General features: G+C 38.2%; 1 protein-coding gene across 1 annotated transcript in view; it reads right to left on the bottom strand.

Moving 5' to 3' along the window:
* Positions 1–8,527: 8,527 nt before the first annotated feature.
* LOC306694784 (calcitonin gene-related peptide 1-like) overlaps positions 8,528–13,903 on the bottom strand; it is a 23,743-nt gene continuing 18,367 nt past the window's right edge. The window contains exons 2-5 of the mRNA XM_079157795.1: positions 11,409–11,500; positions 10,966–11,097; positions 9,501–9,682; positions 8,528–8,997 (exon numbers count right to left, since the gene is read on the bottom strand). Coding sequence (XP_079013921.1) covers positions 9,520–9,682; positions 10,966–11,097; positions 11,409–11,494 — 381 coding nt within the window. The 5' untranslated portion in view covers positions 11,495–11,500 and the 3' untranslated portion in view covers positions 8,528–8,997; positions 9,501–9,519. The remainder of the gene's footprint in view (positions 8,998–9,500; positions 9,683–10,965; positions 11,098–11,408; positions 11,501–13,903) is intronic.

Below are 13,903 nucleotides of genomic sequence, written 5' to 3'. Positions count from 1 at the left end.
GAATCTTCTCTCTCTCTCTCTCTCTCTCTCTCTCTCTCTTACACACCCTCACTGTTAGAGCCGCTGAACTTGCGGAGGCTGATAGAATAGTTATTGGTGATATACTGACACTGGAAGCTTTGCCAGCAACCATAACAGCAGCTCTGTCCATTAGCAGAATTAGCTGAAGCCTATCACAGATAGTCCAACGTCATCAAACCAGCAAAGCTTCATCTCCCCACTGTTAGCACCCAGTATCCACCAGTACAGGTGGCTATCCAGTCTACTAAGTCCTCACCTTCTCCAAAAACCACATCTTCTGATATTTAACAGTGACAGCATCATTTGAACAATCAACAAAAAAAACAGACTTCTATCAATACTCACCGTGAGATAATAAATCTTCTAGTAATTAAGAAATTCAATGATAGTCTCACTTGTGAATCTGCTCAGCACTCTTTACAGTGCAGGGTTTTATATATGTGATATATGTGGGCATTTTTGTGATTGGTTGACTATTGTTGGAGGCGGCTCTTGGTTTAAACTTTCTGAGAGCCTCATTGGTGCACAGGACGTCCGTCCCTACCGGCACCCGGATAGCCGCTCCAGCGATGAGTCAGATCAGTGTGTGTGTGTGTGTGCGTTTGAGAGTGCGTTCTGAGGCCAAGGTCGCTTAACTGCTTCTTTGTTGAAACTGTTATTTTGTACCAAGCAGTGGCAAGACCGGGAGTACCTGGTTTCTGTTATTGGTCAGTTAACGATGGGCCTCTGCGTGGGTGAGAATCACTGCAGCCTCACTCTGTGACTTACACTTAGAGACATATTATGATTACTGCACATAGCATATGGTTTAAGCTTCACTAAATGTGTTTACGAATACATAGCAGTGTTTACAAATATATAGCAGTGTTTACAATATCATCATTATAAACATTGTAGAAGATGCTGTTTTTTACTGTAATGATACACACTGGCTAATGGATCAGGTAGACTACGGTACTGTACTGACTCAGTTCATCTAGTCATTATAAATACATTAAAATCACTGCCTGACTTACTATAATGTTTTATCATATTATTATATGTCTTTTATCAAATAATTCTTATCACAAATTCATGTCAACCAGCTCCAAACAATTAATTATATATAGATGTGACTGAAAACAAAATGGACGTGAAAGATTCCATCATTGCTAGGTTACATCTCAGTGCATCATTAATATACGATGATAATTTAAACATAAACAACGCCTCAGATGGTCAAGAACAGTGTTTTCTCAACTTTCTCCTGACGATTTGTTGCAAAGTTTCGCATCTACAGACGATTTGGTACATCAACAACTACAGACTCACAGAGACTGAAGGAAGAAACACAACTGACACTATGGAAAACGTGAGATTTAAACAATTTGAGTGGTTTTTATGTGTTTTAGCGTCGAGACGTTTGGCTAAAGCTAACGTTTTGAGCTAGCTAAGATAACGTTTAGCTAGCTTAAAATAAGTTCTTTTAAGCTAGCTAAACTTCTATCGGTTCTGCCTTGAACACTCCCTCACTGAAACAAAAAACTAATAAAACTAATTCATATCATCATAAATATGATTCATATCATCATTATAAACATTGTAGAAGATGCTGTTTTTTTACTGTAATGATACACACTGGCTAATGGATCAGGTAGACTACAGTACTGTACTGACTCAGTTCATCTAGTCATTATAAATACATTGCCTGACTTACGATAATGTTTTATCATATTATTATATGTCTTTTATCAAATAATTCTTATCACAAATTCATGTCAACCAGCTCCAAACAATTAATTCACTGTGGCTTTGTGGCACAAAGGCAGTAAAACTGCCTGTGCCAAAGCACACTGACTGTAATCCTGCGGGCTTAATTGTTGGAATGCTTTTAAGCATTCCAAGTATGGTTATCCTGTTTCTCTTTATTGTTGGAATGCTGTTAAGTATTTCAACTATTGTTATTGTTAGTGAAAGAGGACACAGACAAGACTGAACTCAAAATACTTAAAATCAAACAAAGTGTTTATTCATAACAGGAGTATTCTGACGCAGCAGATCGATACGAGCTCGGACCTAAATCAAAACTATCTGTGACAGCAAAGAAAAAGGCGCTCCCCAAGGGGGGGCTCAAAACTATATAGTCCTTAAGGGCATTTTTGTGATTGGTTGACTATTGTTGGTTTAAACTTTCTGAGAGCCTCATTGGTGCACAGGACGTCCGTCCTCACCGGCATACGGAATCCATGCCTCCAGCGATGAGTCTGATGAGTGTGTGTGTGTTTGAGAGTATGTTCTGAGGCCAAGGTCGTTTAACTGCTTTCTTTGTTGAAACTGTTATTTTGTACCAAGCAGTGGCAAGACCGGGAGTACCTGGTTTCTGCTATTGGTCAGTTAACGATGGGCCTCTGCGTATCTCCTCCTTATCTCCTTCAACATTTTTTAAGCTACAGAAACTTTTCAAATATCAAAATGTTCAGCTTTTTCAGCTTATTTCCGCTATGCCTTTTATATTTCTAATCTTTAAACTTTTTGAATTATTAAGCTTTTTGCAACTTTTTTTTGAATGGGTTTCTATGGAGAATATTTTCAAATACTTCAAATAATTCTTCAACTTTCAAATCCTTCTACTTCCTCATACTTTCAGCTACAGACACCATTTCAACTTTAAAATACTGAGAACATCTTAAGCTATTATTGTATGTTATAATCTTTATGATATCTTTTATAGTTTTTGAACTGTCCCATTTTAACTTTTATGATTTTTTCAGTCCTTTTCTGCCTTTATAATGGGTGTGTATTGCGCAGTTTAGAGTGCGTGATGTCACCGCTAGAGTGAAGAGCAGCTTCAGATTCTTGTGAAAAAAATATTTGTCTTTTGCCTTTGCCTCCACAATTTTCACTCTTCATATATATTTTAATGATCTTGAAGTAGCTAATCGTGTCGTTGTCATACACAAGTGACTGTGGATTCCACAGATTTACACATTTGCAGAAAATCACTTAATTGAGAGGAAAAAACAACTTTCTGCTCGATAGAGCTCAATGTTAAATCTGACCACTCATTTCTCAAAGAAAGCAGACGGTACCAGTTTTGTATATTGCGCTGGAGCTCACATTTTTAACACCACAAACATAAATAACACATCAGTGCGTTCGGCAGAGTCTTATCTTTCTCACGGTATCCATATTTTATTGATTAGTCTCATGGCGATTGAAAATCGCTGTTCACTCTAATCTCTCACACAGGTGCTGCAATCACCATGCACCCAAGCACACAGGTGTTTCTATGAGCTCATTAGTGATGTTTATAAACATACAGAGGCACTGAGACACACACACACACGACATGGAGATATGCGTGATGCTGCTCAGCCAATCAAATATGGGTATTCTGACAAGTTTCCTGATTCCAGTGAGATGTCCACACACCATGACACAAGTGGGCGAGACGAGGAAAGACTTGTTAGAGCAGGACAATAGTTGGGTAAGCTGTAAATGATAAAACATAGATCAATCTCCAAATGAGAAGGATTGCCAGCAAGATCACAGTCTTGAACCATGAATGGTTAGACTGATATAGGCACATTTCTCCCATGGACAGGTGTTAGTGAGTGAGCTAATTAGTGAACACAGTCACATGTCACTTATAGATATTAAGGGAAATATATTCAGTCCCACCCTTTCAAAATAAAAGCCCCGTAAACGAACTGTATCTTAACATGAAGCTCAGAATATGGATTGTACAGAACTGATGGGAGCGTCAGTTTCCTGAGGAGAGGAGACAGAATCTGAATTTATGAAACCCAAATAGAGGTTATTAAATGACAAACCTCATCACAAGATTCCAGTTTGAATTCATTCTGTGGGGCTTTTATTTTGAAATGGGAGGGAAGTTCTCTAAAAATAGCTAAGACCTCAATGACTGTATGATAGAGAGAGAAGAGAGAGAGACAGACAGTTAGATGGACAGAGTGAGTGAGTGGCAGAGACAGAAAGGAGGTCTAATGATCTCCCATGAACATTTCTAAGAGATGTGTTTCCACCAATTAGCTCACTCTCAAACACCTGTCCATGGGAGAAATGTGCCTATACAAGTCCAACAATTGCTAGTTCACAACTTTGCTCTCTGGCAATTTTTATTATTTGGAGATTGATCTATGTTTTAACATTTACAGCTTACCCAACTATTGTCCTGCTCTGCCAAGTCTTTCCTCGTCTCGCCCACTTGTGTCATGGTGTGTGTACATCTCACTGGAATCAGGAAACTTGTCAGAATACCCATATTTGATTGGCTGTGCTGCATCACGTATATCTCTAAGTCATGTGTGTCTGTGAGTCTCTGTTCACTAATTAGCTCAATCAGAATCACCTGTGCGCCTGCAGCCTGTTCATGGAGAAAAAGCAGGGAAACACAGCTCAAACAAATCCTCAACCCCCCATAACCGTAGCTCCTATTGCTCCGATATGAATACATGAGAGGAATGATGAGTTGAAGAGCAGATCATGTGAAAAACTTTACTGGAGCGACAGAGCCTCTCCCAGCTGTTAGCAGACTGTTTTGCTAGCAGGCGAGTGAGCTGTACCCAGCATGCAGTTCAGCGGTGTAATTTTATAAATGTAAAATTATTAGTGTTACAAATTGTTTGTGTCACAGACTGTTGTGTCGTTGTGATTTGCTCTGTTAAAGAGCATTAGTTGTGGGTTGTTCATTGTTATAAAGTAATGACCATGACTAGGGGTTCCTCTCAATACACACAAGAAAACTAGCTCCAAGGCTAACACCATTAATGGTGGACAATATATTTAACTGCCTGTTGAAGACAGACAGCACTTGATCCGGTGTATGAAAAACTCACATGTACAGAAAATTGAAACCGTTATACAAGATTAAATTCAAGAGTATGGATCTTAAATGCAGAAAAGAGAGAAGCGATATCTCAATCGAACCGCAACGATACTACCGGTAACATCGGCCTGTGTAGCTATATATTGCGACGTCTTCGGGCAGTAGAAGCCACTGTCAAAATTTCTTGCGAAATTTTCTAGTTATATTTACTATATTAAAGTGTTGCCTTTTCTCCCCTGTGATGGAAGCTAAAAGTATCAATATGTGTCGAAAAGTTTTGTCCCAGACAACCAGTCTGCATGCACAAAACATCTGTGTTCCTGCAGCTAAACAAGAAAAGTAAGATATAGCCGCTCTAACTGACTCAGTTTGTCATCCAGATGGTGATGAGGGGAAAGTGACAGACGCTCGTCCCCAGACACTCCAGAGATCTGGCATCTCGAACAGCTCCTCCGGGGCTCTGAACTATCTCTACCACCAGCCCTCATCTCCTTCATTAGCTCCGTTTGCACATGGCTACTCACATCCAAGAGTGACCCACTCTCATCTGTCTAATCAACTCTGATATGTGTCGTCTGTCAACACTCAGGGGAGAGAGTTGCACATTTTAAACACACCCTTGGACATGTTTCAACCACCATGGACAATATCAAGTTTGTTTTTCAAAATTCACAGCTTCTTTAGGACTGCATATAAAAAGAGTTTACAATAAGGAAAGTTTAGAGCATTTACTTTCTATCAAGCACTGGCAATCAATCACGCACACAAGTATGTGACTTTGTTTTGCTTCTGTAGTTCACGATTATTAAGTTTATTTCTATGTTAAACTTCAAACATATTTAGTATAGTACGTGGCGGACAAGTGGACAAACAATCAGTGCTAAAAGCTTACACAAAGTGTTTACTTCAAAAAATCAAAAAGTCAAACAAAAAGAAAGGCTGCAAATATGGTAGAAACTATCCAACATACCTATCGATGCCATTGATCAGAATCTACCAGTGAAACAACACTCCAATGTGTGTCAGGCTTGACACAGGTCAGTAGTTGGCTGATACTAGCTTTGCCGAGTATCATTCTTGCTGTTAATAAATACTCTAACAGCTATGACTGAGTAAGCTGTTATTATCTTTCAGAAAAACACTAGATTATGTCCATTCATCAGATGGAAAACAGCCCCATACACACACGCACAACCCCACCCCCCCATACACACACACACACACACACATACACACATTCACAGCCCCATATATAAAGTTGTACACATTTTAAACTTCAAATAAAAAAAATCTGGTGTTTGTTATGGGAACCCATCTCTATCCCGTGCTTATGTGCCCATCCCCCCCCATGTGAACCACACCTTACAGACTAAACAATGTTTCATATCTTCTCACTTTCCCCCTATATAAACCTAAATTTGTGCCTTGCTCTCATTTTACTCTGTGAGAACAATGAGTAGGCCACTGATGAGGCGATTTTCTGTCAGAGAGGCTCTGGACCTAATTTTTTAACCAGATGAAGAGGAGATTGAACCGGAGATAGAGGGAGATGTCTCAGAAATTGAAGACAACATTGATCCTGATTTCGATCCGGACTATTATGAGACTGACCAGTCAACAGATGGCGAGGAAGTGGCACCAGAGGAACAGGCACCTGAGGTGACATTCCAGTCCAAGGGTGGCAACTTGCTCTGGTATTCATCCTCCCAGGACAGAGGAGGCAGAGCGAGAGTTGAAAACATATTAAGGATCACGCCAGGGCCAACACGATATGCAACATCTTGTGTGGATGACTTCAAGTCCAGCTTCCAACTCTTTTTACCAGAGTCCATTGAGGGTGTTATACTGGACATGACAAACCTGGAGGGGAGGCGTGTGTTTGGGGACACGTGGAGAGCATTGGACCATAGACCTCCAAGCCTACATGGGTCTGTTTATTCTAGCAGGACTATATCGGTCAAACAATGAGGCTACAAAAAGTCTGTGGGATGCGGAGTCCGGGAGGCCTATATTCATGTCAACAATGTCCAAACAACAGTTTCATTTAATTTAACGATACATTTTCAGTGTCTATTCTTTGTATATTCACAGCAGTTATTCATGTAAATAGCTTAAAAAGGTGTTAAATAAAATTTGGTGATGATTAATGTTTTTGTGTTAATGTAAGAGCAGTTAAAACAGTCAGGGGGGAGAAACGAATTTTCATCTTTATGACTTTTCCTCTGTTCATCGTGAATCCCACAACCTTATAGGAATGCCATATTAAAATAGATGGGGTAGCCTACTCCTTTAACTAAGTCTCCTGTTGGCTAATTTACATCAGGCTTTTAATAGACTTAATATATTGTAAATAATAAGATATGCATCCCAGGGGTAGTTTGTCCATATTCTAAGCTAAATAGGTATCTACATATATTATTAATTATTCTATTGGCATTTAACAGCTAGCACAAATTGTGTGCACATAGGTAGGGTGGGAGATACTTACAGTGAGACGATATAAATGTGTCAACCAGTAGAGATTTTGCCATGTCATCTCTCTTGGAGTATTGGGCTATTGTTGGCAATGTTACAAATCAGTGAGCAGGCCTGCTTTATGGCTGTGATACTTTTTTTAAAAGTATAACCTTTTGACAAATGTCTTAAAATGCATTTATCAGGCAATCACTTTGCTGGATTTGCCAAAAACACACCTCCCTGTCTGGTGAGTGTATTCATAATCAGTCTCTCAATAGATTTCCCTTGAAAAAGAGTAGGCTATATCACAACACTTATATCAATATCATTCTATAAAATAACACTTTACTAGACAATCTTATCTAAACTAACTGACAAGAGGCCCAAAGATAGTATGGTTGCAGCTTGGCAAATACCTCTGTTTGCTTAAAAGATAGGGAAAGATCACAACAAAAATAAATATTTATTAATATAAATGTTTAACCTAAAGTAGGGTTTAGCCAACTAAAAGCACTTTGGTTTCACATAGTACCCTAATGATGTCCAAGTATAACCTTGTTAGCTAATAGGCTAATAGACCCGATTACATTGCAGTATTGATTGAAGAGTCTTTCACTATGGAACTTTTGTAAAATAATACCCTCAACAGCGACTTTACTTGTAGGCGAAGAAGCTCCAGAAAGTAAATTGAAACGTTTCAAATGGATTTTTTCTGAAACAACATAAAAACTTTACAAGAAAACATGTTGTGATGTGGTACTGCAGGAGAAGTTGAGCACACCCCTTATTCTCGGAAGAGGCTCCATATCCAATGAAAAGGCTGTGACTCATTGTGACCACTGGAGGGCAAAATGAGCGAGGTATTGAAAGTGTGTTGAGATGTCAGTGACATGCTCACCATTGTATCTCATAACAAAAGAATATCAAATAACAGTTTACAACACGCAAAGTTGCTATAAAAAAATATACTTTACGGTTCAATTATTCATGTGTCGTGAATGCAATGTGGCGTCTCGAATTTCCATGATAAGTGAATATCATGAACTGCATTATTTGATGCCCTTGCTTCTCATAACACATTATATGATCCTTTTTTAAATTAATAGATAGTGCTGCTGGAAAGCCAAGTATGGCTTACAGCTTATATTACCTAATAAAACAAAAACACAGTCAGACATGAAAGCCTAATGTAGCTAAAATACAATTTATTCCGGCTTCAATTCAATTCACGATTATTACAATATTTAGAACCATGAGTACATTTGTCACTCTTGCATTGTGCACTATAATGAAATCTAATGAAGTGTTACATCAAGGCACAAGACAGCCATAGTTGAAGGTTTTGTTGGTAGTGCAGACATTCAGTATCAGACTTCCAGTTCACCTCACTCTTATGCTGATACCGGTCAGAATAATAGAATACAAGCAAAGACAGAGACAAACACATTGTCATCCCTCTAAGCTAAGGAAAATCTTTAAGATCAGTTCATTTTTTTTTCCTTGATGACGATGACACCAATATCTAGTTATTTCTCTGTTTTTAAGCACAGTCAAAGAATGAATACTGACAACTTTCTGAAAACAAGTCAGATCAGTCCATATTTGTGAAAAGCGGCCAACTATATATGTTCATCCAAGTGTTTGCAGGTAGATGATGATGCAGTCGTGTCACTCAAAGGAGGCAGTCGTTCCTAAAGAGCCAAAGAGAGGATAGAAAAAAAGTTAAACTTCTAGAAAGAAAAGCTTTATTTCATAGATTGACAGTAGAGATCTACAGAAAGTAAGAGACACATATCAAAGTTCCTTAGTTGTAAAAGACCTTTTTGGCCACAGGGATCTCTCACAATAAACACTATTTTATAAAGTTCATACACACTGAACCTGTCTCAAAAAGGACAGTAGAGTCAATACATTTAAATTTCAAATAAATCAGGTTTGATCAACGTGTGGCACATAAATGACCATTAAGAGTAACTTGTGGATGTCCATACTTACCAACAAAATTAACATAATTGATTGTTATATCTAATTTCAGGATATGTCAAATATAGGTACCCATTATAGGAATTTCACAATTCCAATTGTAATATACATAATGATACAGCTTACACAAATCTGTAAAGTTGAATGCTTTTGTTCAACTCACTCTCTTGTACTTTATCTACAGTATATGCTTCAATGAGTGCTAACATACCATGTATCTGCTCTTGTGCTCACACAGGGCCGCGCCGCTTCCGTCTGCCAAACGCCTGGGCACCCACGTTGGTGGGAACAAAGTTGCTGTGTCCCAGTCCTCCTGACCGACTCAGGAAGTCAGCCAAGCGGTGGGTTACGCAGGTGGCAGTGTTGCATGCCCGCTTCTGTGCAGTTGCATTACTTGCAAGAACGGAAAAGATAGTGAACACAGTTTATCACAGTAAGATACTCAGACATCTGAAAGACACACGTTTAACAGTATTATTTAGCATCAACAACAAATTAAACACAATGGAAATACAAAAACAGGAAATTATTCCAATAATTGTGTGTGCATTATAGTCATGCTTACCCTTTTCTCCTTTCATGTTTTATTCAATGAGTAATGTACAACCTATGTTTTCAATCTCGAATGAATTAAAAACAACTTCCATGTAAAAGATGAATTTATTAAAGGGGAACCAGGTTACTATGAAGTGAACAATAATTAGAAAGGTTTCTATATTTTATTTTATTGTACAGAACTACCTTAGTAACCCCATTTTTGGAGCTTTCAAGTCTCTGTCGAAATCTAATGCCTGCCAGTGGAAAATTAAAGCAAGGCTGTTTCTATGAAGTTAGTCAGACAAATAGGATCCACATGCATCAGCAGACTTGTGAATGAAAACAGAGCTGGATGAACGAGCAAACGTTAACTCAGACAGACAGAAGAATAGAGTGGGCTAGAAACGACAGTTTTAATTGTATGAGTTGCCGTAGTTTTCATATTGCTCAGAGAGACTTCACTTCTTGCCAGGCGTTCCTGATCCTGTCTTGGTGCGGTTATTGGTTTGGAGTTCGTGAATATCCTGGGCGAGTCTGCCCAGCACACAAGTGCTTAAGGGGCAGCGCTTAGAAATGGATCTATCCAAGCTGTTAGGAACAGAAGCAAACAAGCAGAAACAGGCTTACAGTAACTGTGGCATGCACATAAATATGAATAATTACATGCATGATGTTCTAAAATGTCATGCGTTAAATGAATATTTGAAATGCATGCTAACAGATTCAACAGGCATAGGAAGATATCTCATTGTAGTTGAGTTGTGTTCAGTTTCTATGATATCTATCATGCATGTTCTCTCCTGTTCTTTGACATCATGCTCTCTTCAGTTTTATGACAAGGACACTTTCTTTCAGGCACATCATTTACTATTATACTGAATAAATGGATGGATGAATTACGAACTGCAGTCCATGCATTAAGGGATTATGACAAAGAGTAGTTTTACATGAATTTCACTAAATACCTTGGTAAAAAAGAATAAAGACCAAAGTTGGAGCTGTTGGGCTTATAAACAAAAGTGTGTTATATGTTGCTAAGATAAATAGATAGATAGATAGATACCACAGCCTTTATTAAACTGTATTATAATCAGGGTTAACTATACTACGATAATACCTACAAATAATAAAAGCCATACCTGTTTCCATCAGCTGTTTGGTTGTCTTGATCATCTGAAGTTATCTGCATGAACTCCTTGATAGCGCTGAGTAACCTTTGGGCATCATCATTCGATAGTGTGACTCCCCCTGACATTGTCTCCTTACTAGTTCTGAAAATAAACATTTGATCAAGTAGTCTCTCCGGTTCTGCAACATTGGTTTCATTCATTTAAAAAGCTAACATGAACGTAGTAGCATTTTTACATCTATAAGCTTGCAAACTGATCTTTGGGATTTTGAGGAAATTAAGTTTATAAATAAAAAAATCTAACATATTTGATTAGTTATGGCAAACAAGGAAAACTGTTCTGCAGAAATAGTTTTGAACACATTCAAATAATTAACACAATTCAAATAATCGCAATGTTTTTTACAAGGTTAATATATTTCATTATTTTTGGAATAATGCCATAACTCTCACCTGGATGGAGCTGCCTGTGAGACGTATATCTGACAACTGATCAGCGCATAGGCAAGAAGGAGATTCCAGAGTTTCGGCATTATCATGATTCCCTGTGAAAAACACATAGAATACAAACAAGGTAATCAAAATGATTGCAAGGAAAAGTTTTTAAAATGTCCACAACATTTGATTCAAGTAAACATGATTTCTTGTAGAGCAGACTTACTCATCTAGTGCATGCACTCACTGCTATGAATCTTCTCTCTCTCTCTCTCTCTCTCTCTCTCTCTCTCTCTCTTACACACCCTCACTGTTAGAGCCGCTGAACTTGCGGAGGCTGATAGAATAGTTATTGGTGATATACTGACACTGGAAGCTTTGCCAGCAACCATAACAGCAGCTCTGTCCATTAGCAGAATTAGCTGAAGCCTATCACAGATAGTCCAACGTCATCAAACCAGCAAAGCTTCATCTCCCCACTGTTAGCACCCAGTATCCACCAGTACAGGTGGCTATCCAGTCTACTAAGTCCTCACCTTCTCCAAAAACCACATCTTCTGATATTTAACAGTGACAGCATCATTTGAACAATCAACAAAAAAAACAGACTTCTATCAATACTCACCGTGAGATAATAAATCTTCTAGTAATTAAGAAATTCAATGATAGTCTCACTTGTGAATCTGCTCAGCACTCTTTACAGTGCAGGGTTTTATATATGTGATATATGTGGGCATTTTTGTGATTGGTTGACTATTGTTGGAGGCGGCTCTTGGTTTAAACTTTCTGAGAGCCTCATTGGTGCACAGGACGTCCGTCCCTACCGGCACCCGGATAGCCGCTCCAGCGATGAGTCAGATCAGTGTGTGTGTGTGTGTGCGTTTGAGAGTGCGTTCTGAGGCCAAGGTCGCTTAACTGCTTCTTTGTTGAAACTGTTATTTTGTACCAAGCAGTGGCAAGACCGGGAGTACCTGGTTTCTGTTATTGGTCAGTTAACGATGGGCCTCTGCGTGGGTGAGAATCACTGCAGCCTCACTCTGTGACTTACACTTAGAGACATATTATGATTACTGCACATAGCATATGGTTTAAGCTTCACTAAATGTGTTTACGAATACATAGCAGTGTTTACAAATATATAGCAGTGTTTACAATATCATCATTATAAACATTGTAGAAGATGCTGTTTTTTACTGTAATGATACACACTGGCTAATGGATCAGGTAGACTACGGTACTGTACTGACTCAGTTCATCTAGTCATTATAAATACATTAAAATCACTGCCTGACTTACTATAATGTTTTATCATATTATTATATGTCTTTTATCAAATAATTCTTATCACAAATTCATGTCAACCAGCTCCAAACAATTAATTATATATAGATGTGACTGAAAACAAAATGGACGTGAAAGATTCCATCATTGCTAGGTTACATCTCAGTGCATCATTAATATACGATGACAATTTAAACATAAACAACGCCTCAGATGGTCAAGAACAGTGTTTTCTCAACTTTCTCCTGACGATTTGTTGCAAAGTTTCGCATCTACAGACGATTTGGTACATCAACAACTACAGACTCACAGAGACTGAAGGAAGAAACACAACTGACACTATGGAAAACGTGAGATTTAAACAATTTGAGTGGTTTTTATGTGTTTTAGCGTCGAGACGTTTGGCTAAAGCTAACGTTTTGAGCTAGCTAAGATAACGTTTAGCTAGCTTAAAATAAGTTCTTTTAAGCTAGCTAAACTTCTATCGGTTCTGCCTTGAACACTCCCTCACTGAAACAAAAAACTAATAAAACTAATTCATATCATCATAAATATGATTCATATCATCATTATAAACATTGTAGAAGATGCTGTTTTTTTACTGTAATGATACACACTGGCTAATGGATCAGGTAGACTACAGTACTGTACTGACTCAGTTCATCTAGTCATTATAAATACATTGAAATCACTGCCTGACTTACGATAATGTTTTATCATATTATTATATGTCTTTTATCAAATAATTCTTATCACAAATTCATGTCAACCAGCTCCAAACAATTAATTCACTGTGGCTTTGTGGCACAAAGGCAGTAAAACTGCCTGTGCCAAAGCACACTGACTGTAATCCTGCGGGCTTAATTGTTGGAATGCTTTTAAGCATTCCAAGTATTGTTATCCTGTTTCTCTTTATTGTTGGAATGCTGTTAAGTATTTCAACTATTGTTATTGTTAGTGAAAGAGGACACAGACAAGACTGAACTCAAAATACTTAAAATCAAACAAAGTGTTTATTCATAACAGGAGTATTCTGACGCAGCAGATCGATACGAGCTCGGACCTAAATCAAAACTATCTGTGACAGCAAAGAAAAAGGCGCTCCCCAAGGGGGGGCTCAAAACTATATAGTCCTTAAGGGCATTTTTGTGATTGGTTGACTATTGTTGGTTTAAACTTTCTGAGAGCCTCATTGGTGCACAGGACGTCCGTCCTCACCGGCATACGGAATC

This window comes from Pholis gunnellus (genome assembly GCF_910591455.1).
Source record: "Pholis gunnellus genome assembly, chromosome: 4".
Lineage (NCBI taxonomy): Eukaryota > Metazoa > Chordata > Actinopteri > Perciformes > Pholidae > Pholis > Pholis gunnellus.
The sequence above is the reverse complement of the archived record's forward strand: the minus strand, read 5'-3'. Positions and strand labels throughout refer to the sequence as shown.